We start from the raw sequence: 27,238 nt of genomic DNA, 5'->3' as shown, positions 1-27,238 counted from the left end.
TGTGCGTGTGCGTGTGCGTGTGCGCGTGCGCGTGCGTGCGTGCGTGCGTGTGTGTGTGTGTGTGTGTGTGTGTGTGTGTGTGTGTGTGTGTGTGTGTGTGTGTGCGCGCGCGCGCGTGCGTGCGTGCCTGCCTGCCTGCGTGCGTGCCTGCGTGCGTGCCTGCGTGCGTGCCTGTGTGTGTGTGTGTGTGTGTGTGTGTGTGTGTGTGTGTGTGTGTGTGTGTGTGTGTGTGTGTGTGTGTGTGTGTGTGTGTGTGTGTGTGTGTGTGTGTGTGTGTGTGTGTGTGTGTGTGTGTGTGTGTGTGTGTGTGTGTGTGTGTGTGTGTGTGTGTGTGTGTGTGTGTGTGTGTGTGTGTGTGTGTGTGTGTGTGTGTGTGTGTGTGTGTGTGTGTGTGTGTGTGTGTGTGTGTGTGTGTGTGTGTGTGTGTGTGTGTGTGTGTGTGTGTGTGTGTGTGTGTGTGTGTGTGTGTGTGTGTGTGTGTGTGTGTGTGTGTGTGTGTGTGTGTGTGTGTGTGTGTGTGTGTGTGTGTGTGTGTGTGTGTGTGTGTGTGTGTGTGTGTGTGTGTGTGTGTGTGTGTGTGTGTGTGTGTGTGTGTGTGTGTGTGTGTGTGTGTGTGTGTGTGTGTGTGTGTGTGTGTGTGTGTGTGTGTGTGTGTGTGTGTGTGTGTGTGTGTGTGTGTGTGTGTGTGTGTGTGTGTGTGTGTGTGTGTGTGTGTGTGTGTGTGTGTGTGTGTGTGTGTGTGTGTGTGTGTGTGTGTGTGTGTGTGTGTGTGTGTGTGTGTGTGTGTGTGTGTGTGTGTGTGTGTGTGTGTGTGTGTGTGTGTGTGTGTGTGTGTGTGTGTGTGTGTGTGTGTGTGTGTGTGTGTGTGTGTGTGTGTGTGTGTGTGTGTGTGTGTGTGTGTGTGTGTGTGTGTGTGTGTGTGTGTGTGTGTGTGTGTGTGTGTGTGTGTGTGTGTGTGTGTGTGTGTGTGTGTGTGTGTGTGTGTGTGTGTGTGTGTGTGTGTGTGTGTGTGTGTGTGTGTGTGTGTGTGTGTGTGTGTGTGTGTGTGTGTGTGTGTGTGTGTGTGTGTGTGTGTGTGTGTGTGTGTGTGTGTGTGTGTGTGTGTGTGTGTGTGAAAATTTTCGAAATTTCTAAACAGCTTCTGTCTCCCCCACAACCACAATTCCAGCCTTTCATTCAGAGGGGTTCCCGATTCATTCAAAACACGTCACCCTTTAACCTCTCGCAGCGTTCCTGTGCGAAGATACATTCGTGTTTTACTGAGATCAAAATACGCTCACCATGGTCAGGCGTAAAAAACGAGCACACGCCCCCCCCCCCCCCTAGCACAGCAAGTCGCCGTATTAGCTGGGCTTCATCAGCAGCCTTTATGTAGTGCTTGCGCTTTAAAGCTTCCCCGCTTGTGAGGGCGCCGCAGAGACAAACGCAGTAGCATCAGGGAAGGAAGTAGGTCAAGCGCGTCATTTTTGCACGTGAGCCGAGCTTCTACATTTTTCTTAATAACCATCTACTAAGCTACCAAAGAATGTATTTTAAGTCCGGAAGGTGATCGCAGCTGTGTAGCTAATTGCTTTTGTTTGTTGTTGCTGCGTAGACGATGCCATAATCAGATGAACTCACCTTCGCGGTGTGGTACAATTGCAAGGGTAGCTTCCTCTTGTCGAGTGGCCGTTTCCTATTGACGCCAGCTACGAGCACATCGCTTACATCCCGTCCCATGACGCTGTACATGAGTGACTTGTCCAGAGTAGTGGCATCGGGTCCGGTTTTCTGGTGTCCCTATAATTAAATAGAGAAGTACGCCACGTGTTGGGCCGAAATAACCATCATTTTGTGGCGGACAACCTACACAGTGCCAGTAGCAGAATGTCGCCATCAATGCAAGTGCCTTAGAAAGATATCGTCCAGACAGGATCGAGACATCTACGTCAAGAAGTAATATTCTGAGGGAAACAGAACTGAGTAAATCACCCGCCAACTTAGCTGACATAAAGCCTTGATTGCCAATGGCGGAGAACGTTGCCTTGCATCCGGGATGTGCTGGGTGCAATTCCCAGTGCCCCGATGTGTATAAGCTTTCCCCTGCATGGTACCCCCGTTTTCTCTATGATGAAATGTTTTCTCTATGGTGAAAAAAGCTCTTCAACCCGAATAAATTTGACGTAAAGCGTAATTCAGTAAGGAGAAACTTTGCAGTAGTTTCTATTGCGCGTTTTAGTTCATGGATAATCTCAGCACAGTGATGCAACGAGCTGAACTGGCCAAACAGATCAGAGCACATCGTCCTAATCAACAAACTAATGGAGGTGCAACCGTAAGCCAAGCATGTGTTCTGTGAGACGAAAAGTTAATTAGGTATTTTTCACAGCACTGGAGAGTAAGACAAAAGCAAAAGGAAGGATAGGCAGACTAACTCCAGAGGATTCTGCTTGGAAGTTGCAGGCAGATTACGTGACATACGTTTGTGCACTTCGAGCTCTTGAACAGTGCACAAGACACGTGATATATCCAGAAAAGCACCTCCATTAAAATTGTTTTTAAGCTCCGCTCTTTGAAAAGGGTTTAAATGAAGGTTTGTTTTCCCAGAAGACACTCGAACACTTAGCTCGAAATTGGAACGAAACATTCAACTTATGCAACCGGTAACCGGAAACGGTGAAGCAGTGCAAATTTGAAATGGTTTCCACCGACGGCACCAAAAGCGAGAGGCCGGTGTACCTTGAATCACCCATGATCCTCCTACAAAAATGTTTGATCTTACTCATGCAACACCATATATATCGGCTAATAAAAACAACCTTCCTCGTTGTTTTTCCCGACGTATACGCCGGAGCGAGCGAGAAAACAAAAACGATTACCGGCCGGTACTAGGCTCCGCCCGCGAATACGTCGTCCGACTCGGTTTGTTTCTTCTTTTTTTTTCTGGCGGCTCGATTGCTCCCTCGCCACGGCACCACACGCCGTCTCCTTCGCCTGCTTTGTCTACAAACGTTGCTGCGGTTTTTGGCGAGCCAATGGTAGCCGCTCACGACCAATATCACGCCAGCCACACGACGTTGCGTGGTAGGACTCGCGGAAGAGACCGGCACCGAAAGTCGCCAACAGATGCCGAAATGGTATTTTTTTTAATGCTTACAAATCATCGGCTTTCTTTTAAGAAATTGTAAGCAGCAACAATGCTCATTGGCCTCCACTCTGCATGATACACGCATTTTATCTCCACCTTCAATTCCATTTCCTAGAAACAAAGAGGCAATCGTTTCTCTCTCGAAAGCGTGCGATTTCTTATACCAGGAAGGATACTGAATAAAAGCTGCCGATGATGACTTCGATGAGGGTTGGTCTTCGGCGTCCCGGGCTCTCTGCTTCCTCAAGATTGTGACAACTTCCAGAGGGCGTGTTCGCGTGTCCGCCATTGTTAGTGCTTCGCTTCGAAGCCATTGTTCAACCACCGAATCACGGCATGCGAGAAATAAATCCTCGCACGAAGCATTAAAGAGAACCCCTGGCAAACATTGATTGGAGCAGCTCGGCTTCACTCGGGTGGGGGATAAGGTGAGCATTGAATGCACTGCCGACCACTCGCGTGCTCCATTTTACTTTTCAGGCACCTGTGCGCTGATAGTTCGGTGTCTTTAGGAGCTCCGTGCCACGGCCACCACAACCACACAACTTTCTTACTGCTCTAGCCTTAATGTGGCCGATATGTACTGTAGGTCAATACGAAGCCGAGGTATTATAACGAAAGTACGGCTGGCACTTGGCGAAAATGCCGGCGCCTTCTGTGTGAAGCTTCGGCGAGTGAAGACTTTACCCTCCAGAAGTGCCGCCCACCACCGTCCACCTCACGTCATCTAACCAAGTCACGCAGAAGCGGAAAAAAATGCGACAGTAAAATCGATTTCAAAACCTGCTTAGAAAGCCAGCTTCCCTACGGAACCACCCCTAACCATTCACTACCCCACACCTCTTCCCCCCTTAGCTAGTGGGTGCCTCACCTCCAACCTCCAGAAGAATTCTGGTGCATGTGTCAAGCCTCGGCTTAGAGTAAAACATTCATTAAATTAGAAACATCAAACTAATCGTCAAGGATGAATCAAACTGCTGACGCAGCTTCTCAAACCAGCTGTCATGATCGGCCTGTAAATTTCTGTATGTCAATACCCTCTTTAGTGACGATCTGTTAAATATAAAATAAGATCGTACATAAGACAAGCAGTTAGTGAAATCCATATCTATTTGCTAAAATTGACGATCTTCTGGCAGGTGTTACACCAGGTGCATAATCTGGCGAAAGACTGATCAAAGAGGTGGTGACCATGTTTGACTGAATGTTACTTATGTCTTACAGGATATAATAATCGCTGTAGAGGCGGATCTTAGAGGTTAATCCAGCAGGTAAGTCATACTCTGAAGCAAAAATTTTATTAGCCGAAATACAGAGCGTTGGGTACTTCTGATGTTGCGTCGGCTGGGAAGAATCACCACACTTACACCAAGCAGAGTGAGTGTGGTGTAAAATAAAACAATGTTGAGCCCTCAGTAGGGGGACAGGTGTTGAAAGTTTGTTCGCAGTCGCGTTTATAAATTTAACGCACTGCGGCGCATTTCAATGAGGAAGGAATAATGGCTGGGCAAAGGGACTGTAAAAAATTATTCTAAGCTAAATAGCAGCAGACCAAACTAACTACCGTGTAGGAAATATCTTCAGAACTCCGTCAGGTGCAGAGCATTTTGTTTTGTCAAGGCACGGAATGCGATTTAAAGTGTCTTCACTAGGAGCTATAACCTCAGTGATCGAGTGAGCATGAGTACAAATCGAGGAAAACGGAATCATGTTTTTATCTTGTGTAAAGACTAAGTGAAAGTAACCAATAACATAACGGGTATTTTAGCGTGTTCAGCGAAAATTTCGCCATTGATTAAAAGGGAGGTAGATGATATGAAAAGGTCAGACGTAGCTACGTATTTTAAGAGAGTTATTTCTTTTCAGTCCTACTAAAGGAAGGTCAGAGTACAAATATTTAGCAGCTTTCAATTTAGTGTAAAGTTTAGTTATTGTCATGTGAAAGTGAGCAAAATAGTCTATGTTACTCTTATGTGTCATGAGCCTCAGTTCGGAGGAACAGCGAGACAATGGCAAAATATCATTATTCAGCCAGGGTTCAGAGGAAGTATATCTTTTTGTTTGATTAAGAATGAAGTTTTGAATGCATAGATTAACACTCTTTAAAATTATTCACTGACCAAGAGCACCAAGAGCACAGGAAAATTCTGTGTAAAGTTCCCAAAGAGTAATGTGTCGGTCAAGCGTATATCCTTCTTTCGATCTATGTTTTCGTTTATTGCCCCTTTAATATCACAACTCGGATAATTATTACTCTGTGCACAATCATCTTGTCTATTTTCAAGTCTAAGTGGTGCAGCGGTTTCTAAACCCTCAGAAAAGAGAGGGTAAAAAAATTGTCGGACAGCTGGAATGGCAGCGCGACTGAGGGCAACCGACCATTGATTAGAGGCGGACGACTTCGACAGAGAAGGCTCCTGGGGGTAGAACCAAGACGTCTCTAATGATGCCCCCAATCCGCAGGAAGAAGCATTAGTGCAAATAAAGTTTTCCCTTCCTTCCTCCACCAGAGCAAAACTTATCACTGGGAAAACACATTGGCCTAATAACCACTGCACCACAAAATTTCAAGAAATGCATTGTACAAATAAAACTATCCCCCTCCAAGATGTGGCCCCAGAACCTGCCCAAGCTTCAACTCCAAATGTGGATACATCAGGACTCACGTCAGAAAACCACATGAAGTAGTTGTAGCGGTGCAACGGCATCCACGGCGACACGTACTGTGTTGTGTCTGGACCGAAGGCAACCATTAACCGAGCTCCAAAGGGCTGCAGAAAACAGACCAGTATTCTCAAGATGGCCATTTGCATACGTTCTTAGTCATGCGACATCGATGGGTTCAAGAGCTGCGACGTTCTCAATGCTCTCAGCGATATTTTATCCCTGCATTGATGTCATCTTCACAAGCGAGGTCGTTTGCGCAGCGGGTCAAATAATCTCTGAGTGGTGTCCTGTATTGCATCAGTTTTGGGTAACCTATATCCCATTTCAGCAAGTTCCTTTGCCTCATCACTACTCTAGCGTCTGCAGCTTCATTTCCTTCGCCATACTATTCACTTTGTTGCTCTGAGGGACCACTGGTTTAGTGCTTTGAGCAAAACATTCCCTGTCAAGTCCGTATACTTCAACTTTTCAATATCATCACTTCCCATTATTTCGGAATTCCACAAACCATATTTTGTTTATTACCGTAGTAAAAGGAGACAATATTTGCGGAAAAAACCACCATACTCAAATACCAAAACGTAAATGATGCTCTACATTTCGGCCTAACAGTGTGGCTATTAGAGGTGAAACGGGTCCTATAACGGAAGCCCTATTTTATAGATGAAACATAATGAAGAGTGTGCTTTATGGGAGTTCAAATGTGGAAATGCTTTCTGCTTGCATTGGTTTATAGAGGAGCGAGTACGTAAAAAAATCTTGCACATAGAGCGCATGTGCGGACACCCAGCTTGCGCTCTTAGTGCAGCACTTCTCGTTGTTATCAGTTATTCAGCTTCTAAAGTCCACGGATCCCCTACAGATATTCGTGATACAGTGCAATCTCCTTTTTCTGTTATCCTTTGTTCCCTGAGATCATTTTCCAGCTCACATCGACAGCAAAAAAAAAACGTGCTTCAGTGCGGAATTTTTCCAGCGCTCTTCCTTTCCTCACTTTGCAGTTGCTGAGTTTTTTCCGTTAATTACCGGCAAGTAGCTAAACAGCCAATCGCTAGGTACGTGGCAGTTTGTTTCAATTTCACCTCGTCATACTAGCTTTCGTGGCTGGCCTAAAAGGCTCGTATAATGTTTTCTCTTCTCCTGTAAGCGTAAGAGAATCTCATGGGTATACATTCGACTGTCATTGTAGACTTTTAGCATAGCGTTTACCGCGTTATGCTACCTCTTAACCTGTGTCGTGCCGTCCGTGCACATGCGCATATGACCCCGAGGCACCAGCACAAGGCAGCTGCCGGCGCCCCTGCAGCCTCCAGACCGTCTCCGCATGCGAATGGACGGCTTGTTTTACGGGCTAGCGGTAGCGCTGGTAATATGCACTATGCTAAAAGTCTCTAATGAAGTTTTATTTTCTCTCTAGTCGTGCTGTGCGACTAGCGCAACCTATTTTCACACACCGCTTGTCTCTTCGTGATAAAACGCCAGCTGACCGCACCTCTAGCAAATTTCTCACTGTCGCCGTCCTTGTGTCTAAACCTTGCGAATTTTTCACAATGCAGCCCGAGTGGCAATATGGAAATCATGGTCGTTGTGCTTCTGCTTCAGGGAAAGGCACATAATAAAATAGCAATGACGACGTAACATACACTGTTCGATTCATCATATCAGGCTGCTATCTGCCCTGGTATTGTTCATCCGAATTCTTTTTCTAAAATTCGATAAATTTTTTTCTTCTTGTTCAGTTCTTATATTCGTGTTGCTATTACTTCATAGCTTTGTATTTATACTTTTCGTCCTGCATATATGTCAGGAATAAACCTACAAACGCGGTTTTCTAGTTCTTGTTCGCTTCTTCATAACATTGCTTCATGGTCACAATTTTTATGCCATAAATAAAAATCTATTTCGCAAGAGGGTGTTGAAGTACCGCGAGGAAATAAAGTTAATACTCGATAGTAAAACATACAGCTCTACTCTTCGGTTTCATGCGTATATCGCTTCAAAGCAATACAGTTTGAATATTCGCTTTACAAAAGCGGCAAAAGCTTTGGTACATACACGGGAGTAGCCATCCAAGGCGATACGCATGTAGGCCAAGCTCAAGGGCGATGTTGCTCCAGGAAGCACTTCGCTGAGAACAAAGGGATAAAAAGTGGTAAAATACGCACTGATAACCGGCTCTCAGGCAGACATAAAAGGCAATTACAAAAGTAAATACAAACAGCTCAGCTCAACGGTCACAATAAAGCACGTGCATTCATATCTCGAGTGAAACGAGGATGACGTGCACATTCAAGGTTCTCGCTGCAAGGGCACATGCCACCTTCTTGCATAAATTAACGCCACCATACTGTGTATCCGCGGATACGTACGCACTAAGGATATAGTCGACGCGGCATCTTAAAGAGCCATGATAGACCGCTTACAGTCACTAGAGTTGTGATCAGAACACTAGTGGACTAGCCGCTCTTCGATGCACTGCATGCCGCAGCTCGGAATAACTGGGCTGAGCCAAACTCTCACGATCGTGTTTGGCCTTTGTTTCTTCTTAGTGGCTTGTTTTATTATGTGGTGTGTTACATGAGATCAAACTACCTCCGTAGCCGTAACTCCAAGTGGTCGAAGCTGCCGGAGCCCTCCACTACGGCGTCCCTCGTAGCCTGAGCCACTTTGGGACGGTAAACCAGAATAAACCAACCAATCTCCTCGCTCGTTTCTCTTTTTTTGCGCATTTCCCTCGCTTAAGAAAGTAAGGCATCATGTGTCCCGAAAAAAAACGAACGCTCATAGTAGTAAATCGTTTTTTGCTGCAAATAAGAAACCGGAAAACCCGAATTACGGAAACTTTTGCGGAACAACCGGACTTGTGCACAAATTTGAACGAAAAAGAATATCGCCCAGTTTTTACCCTCCGAGTTGCGCGAAACGTAAAATTCGAAAAGAAAGTGCTATACACAAAGGCCGCGGACACATGTAACTTGATAACGGTGGCAACAGATTTTTGTGGCCTGAGGGCAACTCCAGCCAAAGAGCGCCAAACACACGTCTGCTGGTCGACTAAAACATATGGAAGTTTTCAAAGACAGGTGATGCAAACTGAATGTTAACGAAATTCCACACTTTCACGCAAAACCACCACACTCAGAAGACCACATACAGCACCAGCTTGCGTCTCGCAGTGGAGAGAAGCAACATGAAAAATACCGGATGCTCACGACATGTTTGCTTTGCTGAGCACTTCTTTTTCTGATCTCAGGCCACTGTCAAATTCGTGGATCATTTCGCAGTCAGACTCCCTGAGAAACGTTGTGACTGGCCGACACTGGAATGGGAAGCGTTTTAGTCGTGTTTACAGGCATCCACATCTTTTGATAAGTAAAAGTAATAACCGATGAAATGCGCATCGTACCTGAAGCATGAAAAACTTTCCTTCGCTGATTGCCCACTCGATGTCCTGTGGTGTCGTGTAGGTTTTCTCAATCTGTTCAAGAATATAAGAAAGCAAAAATTTTCAATGTGCTCTCACAGTGACCTAAACGTGCCTTAGTGCGACTGTAAAAACAGTAATGCGTTCAAAATATTTAACGTAAAAGCTGTTACAACTGAGGCCTTGCTCTGGTTGTTCTTCAGTAAAGCTAAACCTATGATGACCGCTTCTTTAACGTTTGGTTGGTTAGGACGGACAAGGTCATTCTGACAACAGCAATCGCAAAGTAAGTCGTAAAACGTATTTCCAGTGTACAATATGTATTCGTTGCGGAGGGTCAAACAGCACTATCTGCAGGTGCGAAGAGCAAGCGGAAGGCCTTTGGTAGAAGCGCATATTTCGAAAATTCTGCGTCTAACGGCACATCTGTCAAGCCCGTTTCATCCATTCGATTACAACAGGCTAAATGCAGCCAAAAAATCAACCGCTACAGAAACGGCACAATGGAGCGATTCGTTTGTTGCTTCCAACCATTTATTTGATACTTTTCTGTCATCGACTCCAGGTTACTAGGTAATTAGGTTGGTGAAAAACAAAAAAAAAATACTGACTGCACTTGGAGGCCGCAGGAACATTCGAGCAGTACATTCCATTTAATTTTTTGCTTCATGGCTCATGTCACATTATGTCACAGCTAGCTCTGCGAATTTTTTGCTCGTTTACTTGTCTTTATCTGCTCGCTCAACGAAGATCGATTGTATGCTCAGGAACATTTAGATTAATTATGAGCTCCTTGCTCTGTTTTACCTGAGTGCCTATAAAGGCCAACGTCTCCACATCCTTGTTCGAGATGCAGGCAGTGTTGGCTTTTTCAGTGCTCACCGGCACCGTTTTCACGCCACCGCTCTCTGCAAGCGAACATCCGGAAGAGCAATGTAATTCACGGCAAGGAGGAATATATGCACGCCATTAATGCTTTCGCGGTAATGTGAATGTAAGCGCGTAAATGTTTTCTGTCAGGCATTAGCCTTGATATGTAGACCGTTTGATATTAAAGGAGCGCAACCCTCATTTAGTGTACACAGTGTATTTTGTCCGCTTTGAGCACGTCATAAAAGATGGAATGCACCACATCCACCTCACAAACCACGCTATACCACATGTTAGGCTTCACGGCCAATGCTATTGCTATTACAAAAGAAAACCCTGATGTGAATTCCCCGCATTCAGAATATAGGTGAAGCTCCATGACGATACAATTTAACTCATGAAAGCGATAGGTCCGACGACACTTTCACTTGCTTGCTCATACACTCGCTTCAGGTCAAATACCGGTTTAGTTTTCAGTATTAGGAACAAAATTTAACAACTGACAAGGACTCAATGTCGAAATGTAAAGACATGAAGCAGGGTTCTCGAACCTGTCCTCGAACAGGCGAGGCGTCCGCCAATTGCACAAAAGTATTCTCGGCTGTGCAGGTGGCTAATATTCCTCGAATTCTGTGCTAACCATTCAAGGAAGAGAGCAAAAAACTGTAAACCAATGTGGTGCTAACGGTACCAATTAGTATAACAGTGTGACGGAAAAGATGCATGAAGAGTCGCGGAAGCAGTGTGGAAACGACTCCTGGTTTCTTTGCGCTATTTCCCGACAGCGCTGATCTTTTATGAAAGTTTCGTTGTTACTGCCAACAAAACATCATACTTCGTTTATTACACACGTGTGCTGCCCGATTACGAGCCTAGGTAGCGATGCACCCTTGTAGGGTTGACTTATACCACGCGACAATACCAGCTACGTTCAACGTAGGTGTGCTCATCGAGGAATAGAATGTCGTTACAGACTAAAGCAGGAAAGAGCTAAGAGACAGCGCTGTCAGAGACTTTTCTGCAGCGCACGCATCATTGATGATGATGATGATGATGGTGATGACGCTGCTTTTACATGTCACAGCTCAAGCTTCCGAGCCATTGGCTTTACAGACAACCTCAAGCATGGTAAGCTTGAATACTTTCTCTTCGTGCTTTTCACTGCTTTCGTCGCGCACTTCCTTTGTCACAGCGAGACAGCGCCGCCGAAGTGAAGATCAAATAAACCACTCCATCAGAAGTTATAAGTCACAGGCTCACCGGATGACGTCGTGTACACTGACTTGTGGCCAAGCTGCACGGACTCGATGAAAGGTCTCTCCACTCCTGCCCTTTTGAGCACGAAAGTATCGGGCTCCGCCGAAGCCGAGACCACCGACTGTCACAGAGAAATTAAAGAAATCCACTTCAATCAAAACTGTATCGCGATGCCACGAGGGCGTACCCCTTTGTGATGGACATGGAGGACTCAAATTTTCTCCCATATTCCCCCGGCTTTCCAGGAGACGTAAATTGGAAGACGCTATTATATTACAAGCTTTGGTCTGCCCTTTTGAGTAGAGACTGCAGTACGCCCTTTCATACAAAGAAATGGCAGGGCGTGTTACTTGCCTCCCCGAGACCGTAGTTGGCCGTCACTGTGATGTGAGCGGGGCTCCCGGTCAGTGGATCACACGTGAACATAACACCCGCAGCGCTTGCGTCCACAAGTTCTTGCACGACCACTGCCATGGGCACGTCCAGGGGCTGTCCATACTGCCTGTTTTTTTGCGAGGATTATGTGGTTACATGATAGCAATGGCTGTACTGTATTAACAGTGTGTTTATTATAATTTCGAACATCTGCAAAAGCCAAAACGCAGAGAAGGACCCAAAGTGTGCATTACAGCAGTATACTCAAGGGCACCATAATGTATTGGAGTCTCTGAACGAGCCAAAACTTGCTGTAGAGCAATTCATCTCAGCTTCTTTATCGAAATACAAAAGACGTGTCTTCTTTTTTAATGCTTTATTTGTTTTCCACGTTTCGTAAGATCCAGTTAATATGCGCCGCCGCAATTACTCCAACAAGAACGTTTCTGTCCTTTCTGATTGGTCAAGCAAGGAACATATGAAATTTCTCAAAACCAATAGCCTTCCGTGAGAGTTATAAGCATCACATGCATGTGGATTGTAATCCCGTAAGCCATACGATACGCTTAGCTCATTTCGGTAGTCGAATACTAGTGCCTGTGAACACACATTAATCCCACTGTAAGCAGACGGGTAGTGTTGTCCTTAAAATTTACTATGGTCAAGTTATCAATTCTTGTGCAGCCGAAAAGCCACATAAAAAGGTTCCAAACAGTAATAATCATTTCCTCAGGAAACAGGATTACGCGAGGAAATCGCTTTTATTAGAGATTTCATTGACAGCTTACCTTTTATAGTTCACATTTGTGAAGCTGAACTGCGACGCCCAACATTTAACCACACCGCTGACGACCTGGAAAAGAAAGTTCACATTCATTACCACTGCTATATGTACTGTCATAAATAGGTGTTCTTAGAGCGCAGCTATTCTTCTCACGTTTTCTTGGTTCTGGAGTCCAAGTAATGTGGTCATTTGACCGGCTGCCGACATGTCCTCAGAGTCCTCGCCTGCGCGACAAAAATGCAACATTCGAAGCTACTAAGCACAGATACTGGTAATAGAAGCCTTGTCCTTGAATAAACGTTTTCAACTTACCCAGAGCTGACGATCTGACAGCGAACCTGGTATCTGCGTGGAATTTCGACACGCATTCAGCGATTTGTTTGGAGACTTCTGCAGGCATGTCCATATTTTCGATTGCACCCACCACCCTATGCCGATGTAAGAAATGCAGAGATGCAAGCGTTGGTAGAGAAGAAAGCTATGTTTGCACGCTAACTAGGTAGAGCGCAGACACAACTCAAGAACTCTTGCTCACAGTGCAGGTTTTCAGATCCAATGTAACTATCCTGAACATCCTACCGTACGTGATCAACGCGCCCCCCTGACTTGTGAAACGCATCTCCTCATAAGTAATAGCAAAAAGGTGCTTGAAGTTGTCTATGAAAGATCTTTTTGTTTAGCGCGATTTTCGGCGAGTTTCAATGAAAGGCGAGAGTATTTTGCACCATTGAACAATTTCACACAACATAATTTGCGATGCCTTCCCATGCATAAAGAGAGTAATGATTAATGTTGCCATCAAGGTGGGAGCACTGACTGAACGGCAGTTCCAACGCCTTGTGTTTACAGGTGCCCTTTAGAGTGTGCCATACTTCTTGCTTTGAAGGACGCTTATTTTAGACTTCACTGTTTGCAAGCCTGCGAAACATTTCATACTTCCTTGTCATTTGAAAGAAACACTGACATCCTCACGTCGCACAGAGCTAACTGTGCCCACAAAAAAAAATGTGTTTTGTGCTTTTCAGAAAAGAACTCCGGCGGGTACTATCACTTCTCAGCGCAGTCATACTCGACAAACATATTGAATTTATTATTAGGTGGTGCTAATTTAATTCAGACTGTTAAACATTTGCATACCTGTTGCAGACTTCTTTCAGTGCTGCCTGGCTGTCGTTTCTGCGAGAAGTATGACGTTATTAAAATAAGGCATTGGTCTTTTTCAGATCGCGAACTTTCTCAAGCAAATAAGCGCCAAAGCGAATCTGACGACTTAAATTTTTCGTCACTTTTTTGCTATCACAGCTAGAAAGGAGCACTTAAAATTTTGAAGGACCACAAAAAACTGCATCATAGGAAAGAAAAAACCACAAGAATTTTCGGTGCCATATTTTATTCACTTACGAACACAACAGGCTCAAGGAATAACGCTTTCTGGTATTACATTTCGGAAATTCAGATAACTACTTTCGTTTTTTAATATTAAGTAGCGGACACGCTGGTCAAATCAGTGCAGCTTGTTTTGCAGCTAGCGAAGTAGCTAGCACATAAATAATTACAAGGCTATTTGGAAACAGACACAATACACGTTATTTGTTATATTACATTAACTCTGACAGGAAGAAATGGATTTCCGCCTTTCACCTTTATATCCCTTCAGCAGCGGTATAAAAAACACTATCAGACATTTTTTGTCCTCTAAAATTACGATGGTTTTTCAAAACTCTAGGAATCGCAGTCCACCAAAGGCTTCCTTAAAAGCCGGAAGAGCTCACCTCGCTCTAGAGACCTCTATCTGCTTGATCAGTTTGCGGAAATCATCACACGAGGCGAATAGTTCGTAGGATCTTGTTGTGACGATAAATCCCCGAGGAACTGAAAACTGAACCGAGGTAAAAGTCATGAATGAGAAAATAGTGTCTGCAAAACAATGGCAGAATGCTCTGCAAAACACAGCATTTCAAGAAAAGCAAGGAAAGCTTAACCTACGAAGAGTTGTAGTAAATTTCTCCCTGTTCGCCACGCTGCAGTGAAATGTTATGCTGTAGACAGTTGTCTCAATAATTTTGAGAGTATGCGGGTTTCAAAAGCTTATTTTGCTTTGAACCCTCAGTTTCATCTCCGCGGTCTTCAGAAACATCACGCACCACATCCCAGACAACCCTACTGCACCTCTGAAAACGAAGAACACTGTGATAACTCCCACACAATCTGAAACTGCTCCCATATGTGGTCGCTACCTGTCGGTGATTCCACCTATAAAAAGCTGTATTTCAACCTGGATAAACTGGCTCCCACTGACAACACAGCTTCTCTACACATACCTACCAGAAAGTTGTGGTAATGCACGCGAGAGCTTAGTGGAAATCCCAAAACCAGAATTGGTGTTCCTTTAAAAAACATTTGCCTCACTGTCAAAGAAGGCCACTAAGTTTAGGCATTGTACCTCAGTTCCTTGCACTCGAAATAAGTGAGCGTCTGCAGCAGCAGTAAAAGTTAACGTTCCAAACCGGTGAGTTCTTCATATCTGCCTTCCAAATATCCCTCATAAAATGTTAGCATATATGAATGCGTCAGTTAAGCATTCTTGTACCGGTGCCATTAGAAACTGGATCCGAAGAATGGTCGTTAAGTCTTGCTGCCTACCGTCTTGAGCTGTGTGGCGATGGAGTGCAGCACAGCGAGGGACGAGCCCTTGCCGCCGGTCAGGTCGGGTACTTTGCTGTGCGCATCTTGGATGTCTGACACGAGTGGGGCTACAGCTGGTAACTCATGCTCTGCGCAGTAAAAATAAAAAAGATGGATACGCAATGTTACATGACAAAGAAACATAGCTCTACTTTTAACGACAACTCCCCGCTAAACGTCTTTTCCAGAGAAGCACGTAAATTCAACTAATGAATTAGGTTTAAAAAGAGAGCGAGATTTGCGACATTTCTCTAACGCTTTTGACGTTAGTGACTGGTCAGTAGGTTTCTAGGTCGCATTCAAGATTTGGCTCACTCAATACAATTTTCACTGGTAGCGCTAATGCAACGGGCAGTTGCACCTTTTCCGGTTCGCAAATACGTCCCCATGCATTGCTCTTATCATGTTGCTTTTATAATGGCAATATTATTGAACAACAGCAAAGATATAGATACATCAAAACAAGGAGCACTTCGTCTGACTAGAACGTAAAGAGAACTAACTTCACTACGTTTTAACACTGATGTCTAAGGGTTGGAAGTGCCAAGCAGTTACATGTCTGAAATTATAGGCCAGTAATGGCGAGCTCTATTCGTCTTATATTTTTTTTAACTGCAATATCAGTAACAACGGCACTTAGCGAAAAATCTGTGTGAAAGCTCGGTGAGTCAAGCCTAGACCCTCAAAAATCACCCGCTTTCTCCTCTGCCACCTCCTCACCACACCTCCTACCTTAGGAAATGCCCACCCACGGAGCGACACCCATGATCCACCTTCCCGCCCTACGCTTACCCTCCAGAAGCGCCATCCACCACTGATTTGCCCAACTCTATCCTCCAGAAAACCGCCCACAACCCACCCACCTACTTCCACCCTCCACAAGGCCTCCACCCATTAGAAGCCCACGCTATGCGGAACAAAACAGCAACGGCGAAACTGATTTCAAAGACGCAGCGGAAAGAGCAGTTGCCCTCCACAAGCATTATTCGTCGCTAGATAACTTATCAATTGTAATACTTTTAATGCGGTAGTATTCGGAGGGCCATGAGGGCGAAAACTGTCCGGCGTCGGAGTCTGTGTGAAACCTCTACCAACATCGACTAGAACGGAACACCGGCTATGACACACTCGCTATATTGAAACACTGGCTATAATGAAGCACTGCCTATAATGAAACATTGGCTATAGCAAAACACCGGCTCTAATGAAACATAAGTGCTAGCAACTTGGTAAGGACAGTTCAGTTACATGTGAATTTGATAGGCTTAGCGAAGTTACAAGAAGCGTTAGTGGTCGTTGTGGCACGTGCAGTTCGTGCTTCAGGCTGTGTACCAATAGCACAAAGGCAAGGTAGAGAATAAGGCCCTCGCATTTCCTCCTTACCAATCCAATTTATCGCCTTTCAATTTTTTTATTCCTTGCTGAGCAATATAATAAAGAGGACACTGTTTCAAAAATTTTCCAAATTTCCCTGGTGGAGATTGAAACTCTCTGAAATGCTCTTTCACTGCAATCAATCGTTCTCTTCGCGTTTTTTTCGTAAACGCTCATTCTTTGGAACTCTTCACCACAAGTTTTTTTTCGCAGCTAACCTGTTTTTGCGGTACCTCTGTCCTAATATTTAACGCTTGAATTTCTTCACACATTCAACCGGAATTCAATAACATCTGTATTACTAATCGGAATCTTACCAGTTGTTTGTGCTCCATGCGTGTTTTTTGTTTACACGTAACGAAATAACTTTACTCGGCATTAAGCAGACATGCCCCAGAAACATGTTTATTAAACTTACCTTGTATAATCTTGTGCTTAAAATGGTCAGGAATATAGCATGATGTCCTCCCCCGTCTGGAAAAATAATAGACAGGAAAGGGCAACATTCAGTCATTTCTCTTGTCATTACACATAAGTCCCGTATGATAATCCACACAATTTGCAAACATAATAATTACTCTGTCAGTGCCATGAAATCAATTGTTTTTCTCAGGTGCAAGTCTAAATACGCGAACAAACCATTTTTACCGCAATAAAATTTGGTGTTTTGTCCTTCGCTGGTGTTTCGCTGGTGTTTTGTCCTTCGCAGCAAAACAGCGCTGGTGTTTTGTCCTTCTCTTGTGTCTCGTCTTTGATTGCGCTGTTTTTCCAAATCGTAAAACATGTACCAACCAGCCCGTATTTGCCCTCTTCTGAAAATTTCTGTAATTCACTCTGTGAGTTCCTGCATTTTTTTTTTTTTTGAAAGCCGATATTTAGCACTTGGCAACGCTGTAAAAGAGAAGGCATCATCCGTATCTTCACAAAAACTACTATCCAAGCCAGTAAGTGTGCATGACATACATTTGCTTTCGGTCGCGGTGTTAAAACGGCCGCAGTGGCTTTAATAAACTATGATCCACCGCGTGTTATAGGCGCCACTTGTTGGGGACATCCCAGCGACTGCTTTTGTGTGCAGCCTGTTCCTCGGAGAGGCAGGCTTGCGTTGTACCTGTGAAGGTGATTATCAATGTGGACAATGGACAATAGGTAAATCAACATACTGAGAGGGGTGTAGCCCGTCCTAAGTAATATCCATATCAGTTCTTGGAAATCTTAAAACGCAGTTACCCTCGGCACTGTGCCCCTACAAGTGTTGGATTACGTCTACTGAAGCAATTGCTTTGCCTGCAAGCTTTTCGAAAGCGCATGTATTTTGGCGATGTAGGCAGAATTTCTTGGGCCACAGTCCTGAGTATGACGACGTTTTTGAAATTCTAAGAACTGATATGATATTACTTATGGTGGGTAACACGTCTTTCAATAAATAGAGAGGCTAACAGTAATATCTACAATATTAATAGTAATATTAGCTAACCCTCCTACTCGTTAGCATTGTTAAGCTCTTTTCTTTTGTGCAACAGCGCTGACAATGCTATGTAGAAAAAATCCCTCTTGTAACTCAAAAATAATGTGTTTAAAAATTGCAGAACAACTTAAGTGAAACAGGCGCATACAGGAGAAATGCACAAATACGCTATTGTGCTTATTATAATGCCTTCTTAATGTTTGCCTGTCATTCCTAAGAGTCCATGGTAGAGAGAGGGTGTGGTAGATGGTCCTTGGCGATCACAAAATGAACAAGGGAGGGGCAAACCTCAGGTTGCTTGAGCCAACGTTTCGACAAGAGGACTTGTCTTCGTCTGGGCAAGTCGTTATTCCTAGTTTTCCAGGGCAGTACAGAATCATAACCTGCTAATTTCTCACCTCCGCACAGTAATCCGGAAGCCAGATCCAGCGTTCTCTTCGCACTTCAGGTTAACTGTTGTTACATCAACTTCACAAGAACTGTCCTCGCTCTTGAACACCAAGGATGGCGTGGCATATTTCACGAAAACTGGCAAGCAAATAGAACCTGGAAACAAATCAGGATTTTCAGTGCAAAAAAATTGGCAGGGTTATAACGTTGGTAAACCGACTGGACTTGCGAAAGCGTGTGTTTAGCCCGATGTGTTCATGGTTTTGTTTTGCTGGGTCGTCGGCCCATCTTGCGACGGTATTAAGCCTCATCTCCATGGACACATCCGAGGCGCACGAGCGCAGCGCCTACTCGCCCAGCGCCACGCCACGACACGCGTCGGAAAACATGCGCAACTCGATGGCCTGTCGCCTCCTGTCGCTGGTCCTCAGCTCAGCTCAGTTCTGCGCTCAGCTCAGCGCAGAAAGCGGCGCGAAGGGCCCCACCGGATGCCGAGAGAACTGCGTTCTATGATTGGTTACACCGACTGAAAACCAGCGAACCACTTCCGGCGTCGGCGTGAGCGCAGCGCAAATATCTGACATGGACATGGCGCCAAACGCCAGCGCCAGCTCGCGTCTGCGCCTCGCGCATGCGCAGACCGGCTCTGGCGTACGCTGGTACGCGTAGGCGCTGCGCTCGTGCGCCTCAGATGGACCTATGGAGATGCGCCTTTAGACATAGGTTGAGCTCTGATGGAGGGTTGGTGATACGGTCTCTTCGCGCCGCAGAAGGAAGTTAACGATAGGCGTGACCAGCTGCGGCGACAGCAAACTGCTATTGTGCAGTGGCAGCGAAGCTAATCTGTTCACGCTGCCGCGGGTTCGAATCCCAGTTTCGGCAATATTTGTTTTATGAATTTATTCAAAGTGAAGTATAGCTTTCGCTCTAAAAAATTCATATAAAATGTCATTCATTACCAATTGTTTTCAGTTTGACGCTAGTGACCAAAACAGATTACGAAATGAAATTTATGACATTCCACTTAGCAATGGTGTATATATGTGCGTAATATGTAAGTATCACGGCATCTTAATTTGTTTTTAACTTTTCTTTACGACACCTTTTTTCTTTAGGTATCAGCGCGTGATTTGATGCTTGCTTAAAAATTCCTAGTTTGCAACACAAAATTGCTGGTACTAGCCTAGCCTTCCATGCAAGTTCAGCAGCACGACAGCACCATGGAGCAACTATTTCTCAAACGAATATTAATAACGTAGACCCAGTCAGCTCACCGCGTCCGATATGCAGTCGACCGGAGCCAGCATCTGGCAAGTCGCGCGTTCTGAGGAGACAGTAGTCGATGGGACGCATTTCCGATGAAGGCAAATAAATAGATCCGTAGAACAACCTGTTAACAATACAACAGCAGTCATCGCTTGTTCTTTATTTTTTAAGTATTTTTTTTCTTCAAGTATGCTTTCATTGCTTTAAATGTAGCACCGAAATGCTATCTTACTGATCATACAATGAGCGAAAAAAAAAACATATTTTTCGGCAATAAACCTAAGTGGCTCACTACGCCTGATTTCGGTCGGTGCAGGGTACGAGTAAACCTTTTTGCGTGCTTGAAGCCAAAATCACCTCTTCCCGTGCTTTGCAACCTGTGACGAGCCGACCGTTCTGAGTTTTAATTGCAGTGTGTTCAGCATGGCTGCGATATTTCAAGTGCGCACATACTTAAGAGTTTTGAAAGGTGACTCCTTAAAAAACAAGCAAAAGGCAGTTAACACGACTTTTATCAAAAAACGTAAAAATAAACAAAAATCTTCATTCTTCTTCTATTACTTATTATACAAGGTTCTCCTCTAAGCATTTTGGATGAGACAAATATATGAGAGTGCGCAATATATGCGTATGCTTAACTAAATACACAAAAAAATTGCTTAAAAGCGTATGCACCAATTCATTTTTCTTTTCTGCATTTTGCGGAGCTACATTTTTGTGGAGAACGTAACTTGTTCTCTTGTTCTCCATGCCCATCGAGATGACATTTAACAGCGCCATCCGCCTCCACACTGTCACTCTGCGCATATTTAATGCTTAGTGCATAAGAAAACTTCGGCAAGTACTCTCCGTGCAGAACTGACGCAGTAATTTCAGTGCGCGAATTCATTGCAAGGCATAATTTTTCACACTATTCCTCTCCTACAACCTATCGCATAGCAGAAAAAAAAAACGAATTGAGGAACTTGAGCACAAAGTCTCAATACAGGCTGCCACGCCATTAACATCCGTCACAGACGCTGTGGGCGACGGTAGTGTAACGGCAGGCGCTAAATGCGGCCGCCGTAAGCACTACTCTTTTTAGAAACGCCAACATTCACAGCATTCCGAAGTGATAAATGAGTCAAGAAACAGTGCCAGTGCATGTACACGCTCAACAATTGGCATTTAAATGCAGCTCACCCGCTAGGCCTTCCATACTCGTCTGAATGCACCAAGTGGTACATATCGCCATTCTGAAAGATATTACACACACGTTCAACGTTCACATGGTGTGTCACTCTACACACAGGCAATGTTTTGAGCTCTTAGCAGCTTTAATGCAGCTCTCATTTCCCATGGTGTGTCACTGCTAACAACCAGTGTTTTAAGCTTTTGACAGCTTTAAAATTTCATGCAGATTTTGCAGGCTTGCTACCCTGAAGTAATGATTTATTATTACCTTGCAGTAATCAAGTGTCTAACTTTTTTCGGGAACAAAAAATAGTTACTGTCCTGGCTTTGTTATATGCACTGAAGACGGCATGCCTATTTTGCAGAATGTGCGTTGGAATAACAACTCTCGCTAGTCTCTTCAAAAGCCATCAATTACTGACTCCTTATATTGGCGAAAAAAACGATGTAACGCTCCTAATTATGGCAGCAAAAATATCATGGCACCTCCCCATTAAAAAAAATTGTTCTCAGAATAGGCGAAAAATAAAGCTCAAAATATACCAAATGCGTCTCGTGAAAGCTACATATGCAACAGATGCTAAACTATTGCATTAACGGCTAGCGTCAACAATGCTGTTTTCAAAGTGTTTTGGTTTCAGTGGTTTCTAGACTCGACAGCTCGTATTGGAACGGTGAGCCACCTTCCAAACATTTGCGTATATCATACACACTCAAATGTATAACTCCAAAAAAGCTCTGCTAACCAACATCACTGGTAGAGATACTTAGTACAACTGGTCACCTCTAGAAACCCGAAATGATGGTCTTGTTCATATGTCCGATCAAGATTGGCACCTGGGAGAGAAAGATGTTAATATGAATTTAAGATATTGATAATGGCACGTCACTTGTCGGATACTCATCAGCACAAAATCATGCGCTATCTTCCTTTGTAACAAGGACCATAACAATTGAGGTAAGCTAGCATGAAAACACATTCCCGCCCGGCTTTCCCCCCGCGCACAAACGAGTGCTCAATTACTTCTGGTCGCTCGTACTGCTCCGGCGGGGATGAGGGTACTGCATAATATAGGACACAGTGAGTGCAAGTACGAAGGTGCGGTATAGATTTATTTGCGCTAATAATCACAACCAGATTCCTCACGTGCTACTCGACCGATGGAGTACATTAAACATAAGAGCGTATCGCTGAAAAGGCGCAAAGTATGAAAGCATAAACCACTGGATATATGTAAGGTAATCATAGAAAAAAACCTACACAACAATGGGGCGTTTCATAAGGGGGGGGGGGGGGGGGGAGTCGCTTTTTAAGAGAATAAAAAAGCAAAACTAGTAAAGAAAAGTTTGTTTGCTTTTTAGTTATCGCCAAAAACAGTTCACTAATGAATTCAGAAAACTTGCGCAAAGAGCAGCTAGACTGCCGTGAGCCTGCAGCTTGGCAGCGCAAACTTCGGTATTGTTCAAGCGAACGCATGAATTCCTGAAATCTTTCCGTCGCAGCTGCTCAAGCATGAAATACAACTAATCAAAACCAGCGCGCATGGAATTCACAACACTTTTCGGATAACCCAGGCTTCTAAGGTGTTCATGTGCATGAGGAGCAGTGATAACTAATATGTGCAAGCGTAGATCTTTAACACTTCTACTCTGTCCTCCCCAACGACACATATACTTCTTGCGTTAAAAGCGCAAAGGTTAGGCCTGCTTGGTTGTTCATGACGATAGCAACACGCTGAGCTCTTTTTACGGGTAAAATATAAACGGAGACATACAACAAAAAGCGCGAACCGACGACTATTTTAGTAAATGGTTCAGATTTTAATTTTTAACATAGAAACACAAGCGCTACCTGAAGAGAACAAGTTCGCGCTTTTTGTGCTATGTCTTGATTTCACCTTTGTATGCTTAAAATGGTCAGCACGTTGCTACCGTTGTCGTCATTGTGTTGTCGATATCGCTGCAAATATTACGAGCTGAAAATTTTCAAAATTAAATGAAAGAAAACATGGCACATGGTTGTTTCCTTGCAAGCCTTGCAATTAAATGCGGTTGAAAGCTAATTGAGCTACCTTAGATAAATAAAGTCTAAGACGGTGAATTCCAAAGTCACCGCATAGGGAAATTGTCTTACTTTAGAAGTAAAAATGCCCCTATACTATTTCTTTATTTACCGCCACACCGCACAAATTTCTAGGAAGCTTTCTGAGAGTGTGGCTGGCGAACCAGTGGAATGCAGGTCATATAAAGGCCTACCTTGCGTCCTGACTTTGTAGCCCCAAAGGCTCAACTCTCTGGTTTTTCCTGCTACTGTCAGCTCGCCAGACATCATACCGGCCTGGTCGTACATGTCCAATTCTTCTAACAATCTGTTGCTCGAAAACAAAACGCAAAATGAAAAATATAAGATTCCAGCATAACGCAACCCTCAGTCGTTCTAAAACTTTTTCATCGGGGAAATAACAAAAGTGAAGTAGAGAACAGCGACGGGTAAAGAACAAAATGGTTAGCATGAAGGTTGACGTACTTGTTAATTTCGCGGATCATGTCCCAGAATGGCAATTCTGCGAGGCTTTCTGCCAGCAGCTGCGGGACCAACTCGGCCGGTTGCTCCAGAGTGTGGGACCCCGTCGACCAGCTGCAGACAAGAAACAGAACACTCTTACTTTTCAAACCACGAACTTCACCACTGTGGTTACATGGACACGTCTGAGATAACGGTAAGCGCCGTGGTAGCGATGGTTGGCAGCTTCGATCAGTCAGCACCACGAGGGCGTGCTAAGTGTTTTGTGCTTAGCAAAAGAGGATTCTTATTTCAGACCGAGAACGTCTAAAAACCAAAGTAGACAAGCGCTAGTAAAGAAGTTGGTTTCTGTTATGAAAAAACGCTTAGGTGTAATTCCGATGTAATGTAAGTAATTACAGTTGAGCGGTGAAAAATAGATAAAAGCCTCTTTTCACACCAAATGTAAGGCGTGCCCAGAAAAAGCGCGAGGAATCAAACATTGTCAACTCTCGCTCTTTTTTTATAACACTGACTGTACATCACACTTCTACACTTTTAAAGGAGCGCATTATTCAGATCCCATTTTCCCTTCATCCCAATTGTTGCTTGTAAGCATATATTTTCTCAGAATATTAAAGGGCCCAGAAAAAAATACATGGCGGCGAATAAATTACTATTAATTGTTGCCGGAAGAATGCCGCATAAAATCTTTTTTTTTTTCATTCGCGACTGCTTTGTGGAGTTATTTCTTCCTAGGCGGTGCTTTATCGCTTCATCTCAAAACGTTGCCGTTTAGTGAATCTCTCACAAAAGCAAGACTGACGCAACAGCCGATAACGCATTGCTTCATTTGGATAGAGCATATGCGGGATACTGCAGTAACATTTTAAATCAGAACGACAAAAAGTCAGAGCTATCAGCACAGTGCATGCGGCTGGTACGTTTGCACCTTCCTCATGCATGCTTTTTGTACAGCAATGCGGAGTTATATTAACCGGATCAATGCTATACATGAACCACCTGCTTTACTGCTGTACTAGAAATAAAGAATGAAATGCGCAGATATAATGTTGGCTAATCTCTCGCCGTGGTTATGCGCTATTTCAACAGAGCCACCCAGCAACAACCCGCAGGTGTGCCGCGGCGATAACGAGTTTCACCACTGTTTCTGAAATCAAGAATCTGCTCATAGCAGATGAGAACGCCCACGAGACTTCTCCATTTTCTTCTGGTTAAAATTTAGGGACTCGGAAAAATGGCTGCTACATCCCTGTAGTGTAGTAGCGTCTATCTTCCTATAGGCTGCCATTTCCAAACTACGTAAGTGTAGGTTTGATGTAGCTCTTGCTTGTTATGTTAAAACTGGGTTCGCATTACTTCTTCCAGCGGCGCTTGACTTGACAGCAAGACTTGACATGACCAACTAGGACAGGAATTTAAAGGGAGCAGTTAATTCAAGGGCATGGTAGATTCGTTGTATTCGACAACGCTACTACTGCGTGCGTTTCATTTTTCGCACTGAATACTAAACTAAAATAGTTTCCGCTTTAAAAAACGGGCAAAATAGCAAACACTACTCAATAATATCGTATGCAGTCTAGTACAAAGCAAATGTTGGGCAATGTGAAACATCAGTTACTTACATGAACCCAAACTTGACGTGAACCTCGCGTTCTTCTGATTCTCCAGCTCCACTCTCTGAATGCTTCCTAGGGACCGAAAACAGCAGTAAAATATAATCACAGCACTTCAGGCATAGAATATCAACATTTTGTGCGAGCTCTCGACTGAGCTGAACAATCAGCTAGTCCTACTTGCACCATACCGGTTTTCTGTATACTGCAAAAGTTGTAGTTGTATAAGCGTAAAAATACTAAATCTGAATCAACCTGCGTTTTACGTGTTGCTTACTGGCTCCAAGGGGAAACTTCTACCAGACTGTTTGGCTTTTCCAGGAATGAAGGGAGAGCTCTGGCTTTAAGTCAAACCCCCCACCCCACCCTCACTCCGCATCGCCACACCCACTCTTATACCCAGGAACATTCTTGTCCATTGATGTTAGTGCCACACTTTCCTGACCGGCTAATTCCCTGCCCAATCGTCGTTTACAGATCAGGCCCGCTTGAGCAAAACTACCTTCAGTCCCTCGCTAAAATCGATAGTTGCAGATTATGAACTACCGGGATGGTTGTTGAAATCATTTAGGTGGAAACGACAGTTCCAGGAATATTTGTTAGAAATGTGTCAATGGTTCACAAAAGCTCATGGTATTTTTTCCGCCAACATGTCAACCAGCTTTTCCCTGTTCCATCCTCATAAACCCATATTCTGTGCCGAAAAGATTCAATTTCTTTACCTGACAGAAGTAGAATCTTCGAGAGTTTCAAATTTTATTTCCCAAAAAAAATATATTTTATTTCTTCTCAAGCAAAAATTTTCTTAAAAGCCCACGTAGGCTTTGACAACTACGCAGGATTAACGTAATTTCATGCTAAGATCCAGATAATAAAATGCCCTCAATGGGGCGCTTACTGCAACGAATTACTACTGATGTTATTACCCATTGCATGCAGTCGTACTTGTTATGTCGGCCAAAATATTATCCTTTCCTAGACTGCATGCGACATTGTGTCAAATATACTTCATGGGAGCTGCATAGGCTCGCCCATGAGAGTAAATACCTTCTTATATGTGAAAGTTGTCAATCAGCAGATACTCATTCTCCTAACAAGCTTGAAGTCTCAGCTAACTTACACTTAAAGGTGCACTGCAGAGGTATCTGAACTCGTCTTTTTTGCCGCGGGAACTCAATCTGCACGTTCCGAGCATTCTTAGAAACTTCGATTTATTGCCCTGTGTGGCTGATTTTGGTAATTAAATCGAATTAACATCCGGCTCCCACCTTTTTTTTTAATTCTCCCTCGTACGGTGGGCGGAGTCGACCAACGCGTGGAGTGCCTTTCAACCAGTCCCGCGGCGGCTTGCCGCTCTGCCATCGGCGGAGTAATACGTAGTAGTCCGCAGAAGCAAATAGTCCGCGCGTATTCTTATTTCTGCGGGCTTATTTTGCGGCTATATTATCTGCGAATGAAACTATTTATTCACGGAAACCTAAAAAACAAAATAAAGCGAAAGCAAAGCCTCCACGGAGCTGGCTGCAAGGCACTCCACGCGTTGGTCGACTCCGCCCACCGTACGAGGGAGAATTAAAAAAAAGGCGGTAGCCGGATGTTAATTCGATTTAATTACCAAAATCAGCCATACAGGGCAATAAATCGAAGTTTCTAAGAATGCTCTGAACGTGCAGATTGAGTTCCCGCGGCAAAAAGACGAGTTCAGATTCCTCTTCAGTGCACCTTTAACTGGAGACTGTTCTCTTAAATCACTCCCTTGCCCTTATTACTACACCTTATCTGTTCGACGATGTGGCGCCACATTAGCTGCAATCCACGTTTTCAATTTTCAACTAAACTAATAACACATATGAACCACACTCTCAATGTAACGCGACATGCGGGGCATAATTGCACTCCAAAGGTGGGACTACCGGCGGGTAGCTCAGTTGGTAGAGCACTGTACGCGACGCGCGAAGGTGAAGTGCCCAGATGTCGCCGGTGGCTTGTGTCTGCCTTTTCTCCTACTCTGTAATAAGTTTTCTGGTAAAAAGGGATTACACTACTGATTTCCTATTGCTCAACACAACAAGTGAAGAGAGCAGTCTGCTATGCTTTCCTAGGATGCAATTAGTGTTGGCTTTCTTCGTTTCTACAATTCTTTCATTCGTAGTTGACAGAGTCCTTTTATAATTTCGATTAGAAGTGATTGTGTAGTGTCCCTTTTCAAAACAATTTGCGAAAGAATAATCGTGCTGA

At 44.2% G+C, this 27,238-nt stretch overlaps 1 protein-coding gene across 4 annotated transcripts in view; it reads right to left on the bottom strand.

Moving 5' to 3' along the window:
* Positions 1 to 27,238, bottom strand: part of LOC149343509 (uncharacterized) — a 95,506-nt gene that overhangs the window by 39,753 nt on the left and 28,515 nt on the right. For 2 of the 4 annotated variants that reach the window (XR_016283133.1, XM_089545945.1), the window contains exons 4-25: positions 25,010 to 25,075; positions 23,388 to 23,498; positions 23,117 to 23,229; positions 21,645 to 21,697; positions 20,870 to 20,922; positions 19,696 to 19,811; positions 18,430 to 18,577; positions 16,982 to 17,037; positions 15,148 to 15,278; positions 14,277 to 14,383; positions 13,642 to 13,680; positions 12,817 to 12,932; positions 12,658 to 12,728; positions 12,509 to 12,573; positions 11,700 to 11,847; positions 11,349 to 11,466; positions 10,026 to 10,126; positions 9,201 to 9,272; positions 9,007 to 9,113; positions 7,850 to 7,922; positions 5,794 to 5,898; positions 1,621 to 1,779 (exon numbers count right to left, since the gene is read on the bottom strand). Coding sequence is in view for 3 of the 4 variants with exons in the window: in XM_089545945.1 (XP_089402071.1) it covers positions 1,621 to 1,779; positions 5,794 to 5,898; positions 7,850 to 7,922; positions 9,007 to 9,113; positions 9,201 to 9,272; positions 10,026 to 10,126; positions 11,349 to 11,466; positions 11,700 to 11,847; positions 12,509 to 12,573; positions 12,658 to 12,728; positions 12,817 to 12,932; positions 13,642 to 13,680; positions 14,277 to 14,383; positions 15,148 to 15,278; positions 16,982 to 17,037; positions 18,430 to 18,577; positions 19,696 to 19,811; positions 20,870 to 20,922; positions 21,645 to 21,697; positions 23,117 to 23,229; positions 23,388 to 23,498; positions 25,010 to 25,075 (2,128 nt within the window). In the remaining variant the exon portion in view is untranslated. Of the gene's footprint in view, positions 1 to 1,620; positions 1,780 to 5,793; positions 5,899 to 7,849; positions 7,923 to 9,006; positions 9,114 to 9,200; positions 9,273 to 10,025; positions 10,127 to 11,348; positions 11,467 to 11,699; positions 11,848 to 12,508; positions 12,574 to 12,657; positions 12,729 to 12,816; positions 12,933 to 13,641; positions 13,681 to 14,276; positions 14,384 to 15,147; positions 15,279 to 16,981; positions 17,038 to 18,429; positions 18,578 to 19,695; positions 19,812 to 20,869; positions 20,923 to 21,644; positions 21,698 to 23,116; positions 23,230 to 23,387; positions 23,499 to 25,009; positions 25,076 to 27,238 lie in introns of those variants that run through there. The other 2 variants (XM_089545946.1, XM_089545947.1) reach the window with 2 other exon arrangements.

Source organism: Amblyomma mixtum, chromosome 5 (genome assembly GCF_055824585.1).
Source record: "Amblyomma mixtum isolate Tamu chromosome 5, ASM5582458v1, whole genome shotgun sequence".
In the NCBI taxonomy this organism is placed as follows: domain Eukaryota; kingdom Metazoa; phylum Arthropoda; class Arachnida; order Ixodida; family Ixodidae; genus Amblyomma; species Amblyomma mixtum.
This window is presented reverse-complemented; position numbering and strand designations above follow the sequence as displayed.